Here is an 8,121-nt window from a genome sequence, read left to right on the forward strand (position 1 = left end):
CCATGAAAAGAATTGGAGATAATGATTCAAAGGAGAAACTCAAGGTAAAGGTATATGTTAGGGCTTTTCTATTTTACCGGTCATAAGGTGATTAGAGGATGATATATGACCGGTTTGATAGGATAAATAGCCGTACTATAAAGAGGGGTCGTTGTGCCCTTGCCTGACTGTTCTTTAGTGCCATTTTGCTCAAACTTTAGTTGCATGCATGAGGGCTAACAACGTCTTTGAGAAAATGGTAACTTGGCTTGTTTTTGTGTGCTAAATGCCAGGGGCGGACAGTCCGCTTCTGTGGGGCAGACGGTCCGCCCCTCCTTATCTGGACTTGGACAGAAATAGGTGTTTCTTTGTTGCGCTGAAATGTATAAGGGCGGACGGTCCGGCCCTCAGGGGCGGACGGTCCGCCCACTACCATCTTTTTCCTGGACAGAAACTCCAAGTTTTTGTGTTGTGCTCCAAAATAAAGGGCGGACGGTCCGCCCCCTAACATATGGTTTCTGGACAGAAATTCAAGTTTCTGGTGGCCCTCACGAAGTAAAGGGCGGACGGTCCGCCCCTCCTTCTTCCAGTTTTCGAGAAACAATAGTCTCTCTGAGTGGTTGAAGTTTTGAACAGCGGACGGTCCGCCCCTAGGGCGCGGACAGTTCGCGATGAGCTGTAACGGTCGACTCTGACACGTAATGTTTGCATTTCTAGCCGTTGGCTTTGACCGGCGAACAGTCCGCGAAATCTCTGATTTCGCGCGTTTTGAACCTAACGGCTAGATCCCAAGGGGTACTTTATATATATCACACATCCGGCCGTGGGGGATCCCTCTTGGCCTCTTGGAAAGCTTTCTTGGCATACTAGAGCTGGTTTCCCCCTCTCTCACACACTCTTTTCTTAGGGATTGCATTCTTGTGAGTGTGAGAGCATCCTAGTGCATTGCATCAAGAGTTTGAGCTTTGTGGCACTAAGGAATCTTCAAGTAAGCGTCATCGACTTGTTACTCTTGGGAGTTGCCGCTCCCTATACGGCTTGGAGGAGTTGATTTCGTGGAGCCCTTCAAGGAGATTGTGGAGGAGCCCCGAAATTGGTTGTGAGAGGTCGTTGTGCTCACCTCGCCGGAGTGGTGAAGAGCAACTCTAGTGGAATCAAGGTCTGGAGAGGTTCATTGATTCAAGCCGGCTCAAGATCAAGGGAAGTCTTGATAGTGGAACGGTTGATTCTTTGAATCCACCTCAACATGGATTAGGGGTGACCGGCAAGTCATCGACACCACGGGAAAAACTCTTGTGTCAAGCTCGGTTATTTTTTTGCTCATTTCAATTATTGTCATTTATTTTGAGCAATTTACCTTCTTAGTGCTTGGATTATCTCTTATCATCCTAGTTTGCAAACCCAACTAGTGATAGGTCTTGCTAGAAGTAGAAGCTCACTTGTTTTACTAATTAAATTTCTATAGTGTTTGTGTTTGAAGTTTAAAACCGCCTATTCACCCCCCCTCTAGTCGGTGTCCTTGATCCTACAATACGGCGCGGCGGCAGTGCGCAGCGCTGCACCGATGGCGACCACCCACTCGTCTTCATTCTCGCCGGTAACACATAACCCTCCTCTTCCTTTCCTCCTTCTCCCCTCGCGCATGCACCCTAGTCCCTAGGGTTCTTGTTCTTGAGGTCGTGGGTTCGATCTTGTTCCTCGCTAGGCGGCCGGTGGCATACCGAAGGAGGAGGGGAATCCGAGCGCGTGGGCGGAGAGGCAGTTTGCTTGGGTGCTCCAGCGCTCTGGCGCCCGGGGCGGTGTGCAGGCAGGAGGGATGACTCCCTCGGTCTCCCATACTCTTCCAGCTGGTCGGGTGCAATGTAGGCGTGCGCAGACGACAATGGCCAACGGCTGTAGCTCACTGGGCAGTGCATTGTTGGCGATAGGCCAATGAGTGCACCACCTTGTTTCATTGGATCCTAGCCTGGAGCCGTAAGGGCCAAGAATAGAACCTCAACAAATGAGGTCTCGTTCAGCTGCATGTGGAACGACCCGGAACGAGGTCTCCAAGCCTGCACCCGAACAATATTCGGTTAGGCCTAGTCCGGAATGGAAACAAGTCCGAATGACATTTTCCCTCCCTTTCCGGTTCGGAACGAAAAAGATCAGAAAACAATTCAATAGTTGGGTCCACTGTCGATCCAGAATATTATTTTAGATTTGAGCAAAAATTTCAAACTCTAGAATGCTTTACTTAGAGGGAGTATCATCTTTGAACCGACAAAATATTGTTCGTGAAGATATTTCAACGTCATAACAATTATCCACGAACTGACCTGGATTTGCTAATTTGTGCCGCGCACTTTTATATGTGCCAAATGTATCGAGTCAGTTGTCCTGTCGCGTATCGGCGCACGCCTGCACAGCGCCCCACTAGGCGCTTGCCCGGCGGGCCCGGGTAAATCCGGTCTGCTCTTTTTGCTTGGCCGTTCAGTCCCGATCGCCCTCCACCGGGGCCCTAATCCGTGGAGGCCACGTCGGAGCCCGGCCCCCCCTGTCAGGCGCAGGCGAGGGCGCGTACAGATGCGCGGGTAAGCGGTGGCGGGCGGTGAGAAAAAGAGCAGGTAACCGATTGGTTGCCCTCCAGCGTCAGAGCGGGCCCCGAGGCTGACGGGCGTGCTGAGACCTTATGGGGCAGTCCACGTGGCAGACGGCCACATAGTGTATTCATTGTAATGGGGTCGCTCCCGCATGCCTTTGTTCCCGTTTGTTCGTATCCTGCCGTGTTAACTCGCAGCAGATTCCCCTTGCTCTCACCGCTGAATTGCTAGGCTCACCTCAAAGCACTCCACGAGCTCAGCGACTAAGATGAACTAATACTCGCTCAATCCCAAGATGTTAGATCATTAGTTGTGGTCTAAGTTCAATTCTATTGCATTCGATGAAGTTTATGAAAATTACATTAACACTTATATTCTACGGTAAAAATATATATGTTCTCCAGATATATTTCATGCTGAATTTGGGGAACTAATTTGATGTCGGAGATCTTAGAGTATTTTTCAATGAAGTTAGAAACTTAAAGAAAAATTTGACTTAGGATGAAACTTTTTTTTGAAATAATAGCAGGAGCTCTGCCTTTCAATTAAGACAAAAGCATTTATATGTACAAGAAAGGATAACCAAACAAGCTCTACCAAAACAAGACTTAGGATGAAACTGATTGGCAACATTTTGGAACAGGTGGAGTAATCACCCTGAGTACTTTGTGCTGCTATTGCTACTGCTACTACATGGACCTTGAATTGTGTTTCAAGTCAATCTATGGACAAAATAGGTGTCTCCTTCGCAAGTCAATTTTAGTATCCATATTCTTTGATTAAGTTGTACCCTTACGCCATGGCGTCTCTTATTGATGATAAGTGTCACGACCCCAAATATAAAAACATGTTTAACACTTAAACAACATCATCATGAGCATCATTAAGGCATAAAGGAGCATCATGTGCATGTGTGCTTTGTTTTGAATTCAATTTTGTGTATGTATGAATATGTGCTTGTTAAGAAAGTTCAAATTTTGTTATGCAACTTGGCCTCCAAAAATTTTATTTAAATACTAGATTTCAAATGTTGATTTAAAAATATTCTTGCAGGATTTTATGACCTTTGAACCGTGCCACAAAATTCTAAGAAATTTAAAAAATAGTCTCTTTGTTCTTTTTTCTGCGACCAAATTACAAAATCTTTTCGAGTGATTCTTGCTGCATTGTGTTCTTGGTGATTTTATCTATCTCCAGTAAAAAATTGGGGAATTTTTGAGCCCGGGAACACCTTCGTTTCGAATTTCAAACTTGAACCGTTTCTTTTCCTCGCCCGGGCCCACCTGTCATCCTCACCCGTCTCCTCCTCCCTGCTCTGCCTTGGCGAGCCGCGCACGAATCGTGTCGCGCCGCACGTCGCCACCGCCGCCGGCCATCCTCACGCCATGCGCCGGCCATCCTCGTGTGTCGTGCCGCCCTCTCACTCCTCTCCTCGCCCTTAAAGCCCGACCGGCCCTTCTCCCCTCAAACCCTAGCCCCAAATCCTCCATTGCTGCTGCCGCCTGAGCTCCATCACCGCCGCGATTCGCCGCCCTCGGTGAGCCCCTCGCCGATTCCTCGCTGGAGCAGCTTCCCCTCCCTCTGCTCCTTCGATTCCGGCCCTCACCCGGCTCCCTCCCATCCCGCAGGGCCTCCCCGACGAGCGCCATCGTCCGCCGCCGCCTTCCTCCGCCGGGACGCCGCCTCGTCACCATTCTCCGCCCGTGCAGTCGCCGGTGAGGTCCACCACCATCGCCACCACCCTGTGCGCGCCTCCCCTGGCCAGCTCTGGCCCCGCCTCCGCCGCGCTGTCGTCCGCCGGCGCCACCGCGTCGCGCGTGTCACGCCGCGCGCGCGGGCCACGCCGTGGGCTTGCACACGCCTCGGGTCAAGGCCATCTGGCCTGCCTTGACCTGGCCCGGGGGAGCCACTGCCCGTGGGGGCCGCTGTCAGCCTCTGTGCTGGGCGACCCCGGGTAGATCTAGCGTTTTGTCGAGTTTTCGTTGTGCAGTAATCTTATATAATGCGTAGAAAATTTATAGACCTCAGAAAAATACGAAACTTGTTTTGTTGGGTTCGTATTGCTCAGATCTACCCAGAAAAAATATTTTTTTGCATGTCATCTTGCTGTAGATTTATCTTTGAGTTAATTGCTTAGTTATTTTCTTTACTGCTCTAAAATGCCAAATCAAGTTTTCCTAGACTCCTTGTGAGATGTTCTTTCCAGTGGTGCAACTCCTTTCATAAATCTTGCATATTGTGCCATTCGTTATTCATGCCATAACACTCTTGCATAATCCATGGCATCTCGCTAATGCATGCATCGCATTCATGCATTATAGTGACCAAACCGTCGGAGGTCGAACCCGTGGAGCCCAACGAGTCCGTTGAGCCTGAACCCGGAGTCCAGTTCGTGGTCGAGCCCGAAGCTAACCAAGGCGAGCAGCTAAGCATGATTCCTTGCTCCTATTTAATCTGAGTTAGTTAGTTATCTCACAAGGTAATGTTGGGTTATATATATTATGTATGTATTGTATTTTTTTACCTAATTTCATGTATTGTCCTTCCTTGATTTATTACTCATGTTCTTGTCACTTGTTAGTCAATTAATTACTTAATCTGACTAGATGCTTAGCTCTGCTTAAAGTACTCTTTTTGCTCGCTAGGAAGGTTAGTTTGGAACATCACACTTGCTGGTTATCCTTGATCGGACAAGAGTAGTTGGAGTTCTGTTGGAGTAGTAGTACCGAAATTTGAGCGGATTGGTAGGGCCTAGAGAATGATGTCACATGGGCATAGTCCGCTTGGATCGTTTAAGGACCGTCCGTGGATGCCATCGACTTTGAGCACCTTTCCGTGCTAACACATATCCAAATAATGGTGCGGATGAGCCAATTACCTTCTTTGACTTGATTGTTGAGGCCCGGTCCCAGATGCGTGGCCAAAGAGCTATGCAGAGAGGCTTAGGGGTGTCCCCGGTGGACCTAGGTTACTCTCCGTGCAAGCTGGGCGTACCCTCAACGGTTGAGCCTCGTTGGGAACGGTTGACACGAGTACCCCCTTATCCAACTTGGCCGGTTGGGTGAGCTGCATGGTCCTTGTGTCGTGTGGGTAAAGTAGTACACCCTTGCAAGGCTTTAATCAATTCGAATTGCCGCGCTCTCGGTTATGAGCAAGCTCTTGTTTCGTCGAATTCCTCGTAGAGAGTTTGGGTACTGTTGGCTTTGGTTCATATCACATCTGCAATCAATTGTATTTCATATTATGCTTCTAACCAACTAAAATTATCTGTGGTTGGGCAATAATAATTAATTCTACTAGGGTTAGGCTAGAGAGCTTATGGCTATGCAATAATTATTTAACCTTGAAGCCTCATTTGTTGAGCCTGTGCATGATCCTCGTTTAATTTTTAGCGTAAGACTTGTGAGTACCTTTGTACTCATGTTGCTTTCTAAACCTAGTTGCAGGTGAGCCGGAAGTGGTGTTCGGTCACTTCTGCCCCGTTGACCCAAGTGCGGGGGAGGAGTAGATCGTTGTGGCTATGATGGTGTCCTTGAGCAAGACATCATTATCTTAGTATATTTTTAACGTAGTCGAACTTCACGAGAGCATGTAAATATAATAAATTCTAAGTTTTTGTTTAATATGCCGTTCGTGAGCCCAAGGCTTGTAAAGGAAGGTTGAACCCACCTATATCAAACTTATAATATTAAGTGTGTAAAATTGCTCATTGTGGATCATCGGTAATGTACGTGTTTGTATAACGGTACATGTGCTTAATCCTGGACATGTGACAAACACGTACCGGGACTACCGGATTTGCGATCGTTTTAGGTGAATTGTGTTGATTAAGTGCCTCTAATATGTGAATTAACACGTGGCGTGTCGAGAGACGGACACGTGTTAACTCTCATCTTAATAGATTAATTAATAATTTTCACCTAAACCGAGTGCAAATTGGGCGATTCTCACAATAAGACGATAGAGATCGGATGTTATATATTTCCTTCATTTGAAAAACTAAAGGAGTTGCTCAGGGTAGACTTAGCCAATTCCCTCCATCTCCTCCTCAGTCCCCCACCCCACATGTATACCCAGTAGCCCAGTACATAGGGAGTTTCACTCAGCTCCCAAACCAGAGCCACCGTCTCTATACACCCCTTTTGCACCACGATACTTGCTAATTCTTCCGTTCCTGTTGTCCTTTCTTGGCTACTAAATCGGGAAACTCATCATCCACCATCTTATACTCCCCATTCCTCGCTCGCCACACCACCATCAACATTCCACCATCCCCTGAGGACCGGCACCACAGGACAGAGCTCGCCTCCTCGCCATAGCCCGCTTGATCAGCTCGGTTCTCATCTGATCCGTAGATCGGCCGGCCATGGACATGAGGAGGCGGTACGGCTCCAAGAGCAATGCCCACCAGGGCGCGGCGGCCAGCAGCAGCTCGCCAGGCAAGCGCAGGGGGAAGGCGGCTCACGGCGGCGGCGGGAAGAAGAAGCCGCCGATCAAGGTGGTGTACATCGGCAACCCCATGCGGGTGACGACCAGCGAGGCGGGCTTCCGCGCGCTGGTGCAGGAGCTCACCGGCCGCCACGCCGACCCGTACAAGTCCAACGGCAGCGGCAGCGCCGCAGCAGTCGACGCCGACGACAGCAGCGGGGGCAGCCCGGTGGGGCCGCAGGCGGGCGCGCTGCCCAGCCCCGTCAGCACCCCGTCGTTGGACGCCGCCTCGGCCGCCGGTGCGGCGCATGCCTCGGTGCCGGCGGCTTACGACGACGACGACGAGGACAGCTTCGCGCCGCAGCTGATCGACAACAGCTACTCCGTGTTCTCGCCGCCGACGTTCCTCTACGGCCCGCACGGCGACGGCGAGCTGTGATCCCAACCGCGTGGGTAAGGGGTAACCTGACGATGTATGCGTGTATTGCATCACGCATGATGATGATCTGTATCGTATGTGCGCGTGCTGGCTAGATCCTAGGCAAGTAATAGAACTGAACTTTATTTGTAGCTCCAAAAGCATTCTCTTGTCACACACTGCCACCGGCGAAGTGTGTATGGTGTGGGCGCCACATAATCCAATCTGCAATTCTGCACAGGGGTTTTTTTATGGACCGGTGAGATCAAACCGCCACCGGCCGGTTCCAGTTTACCGGTCCGGTTTGATCGAAAACCAGTAAAAACTGGTCAAATTTAAATTTCAAACTATAAACCCCAGTTCAATCGGTTTCTACCGGTTAGCCGACCGGTTTGACCAGTAAACCGGTCTGGTTTGAGTGGAAACCGGTCCGTTGAAAAAAAATCGACTTTAGTACAAAATTTGAATTTTTGTATAACATGTTTTTAGCCTAAATGAACCCTCCAACTCTCTTTTGTACTACTTTTACATTAATACAATGTATAACATGTTTTACATTGTATTTGTATATTTTTGTATGCATGTTTTTTAGTTTAACTTCAAATACCCGCAAAGTATACTAAATGAACGAATATTTGAAAAATTTTGACACCATTAGATTCGTCGTAACTTGAAGTATTTTTAGGAATTTTTTGAGTTTTTTTTAATTCCGCG

At 48.8% G+C, this 8,121-nt stretch overlaps 1 protein-coding gene across 1 annotated transcript; it reads left to right on the top strand.

Annotated features, from left to right (window-relative positions):
* The first annotated feature begins 6,668 nt into the window (after positions 1–6,668).
* LOC120701312 lies at positions 6,669–7,659 on the top strand. Its single transcript, XM_039985417.1, has one exon. The coding sequence runs from the start codon at positions 6,928–6,930 to the stop codon at positions 7,426–7,428; it is 501 nt and encodes a 166-aa protein (XP_039841351.1). The 5' UTR covers positions 6,669–6,927; the 3' UTR covers positions 7,429–7,659.
* Positions 7,660–8,121: the final 462 nt, after the last annotated feature.

Source organism: Panicum virgatum, chromosome 3K (genome assembly GCF_016808335.1).
Source record: "Panicum virgatum strain AP13 chromosome 3K, P.virgatum_v5, whole genome shotgun sequence".
Lineage (NCBI taxonomy): Eukaryota > Viridiplantae > Streptophyta > Magnoliopsida > Poales > Poaceae > Panicum > Panicum virgatum.

Coding starts and splice junctions, on each gene's coding strand:
- LOC120701312 (XM_039985417.1), top strand. CDS start 6,928: ATGGACATGAGGAGGCGGTACGGCTCCAAGAGCAATGCCCACCAGGGC.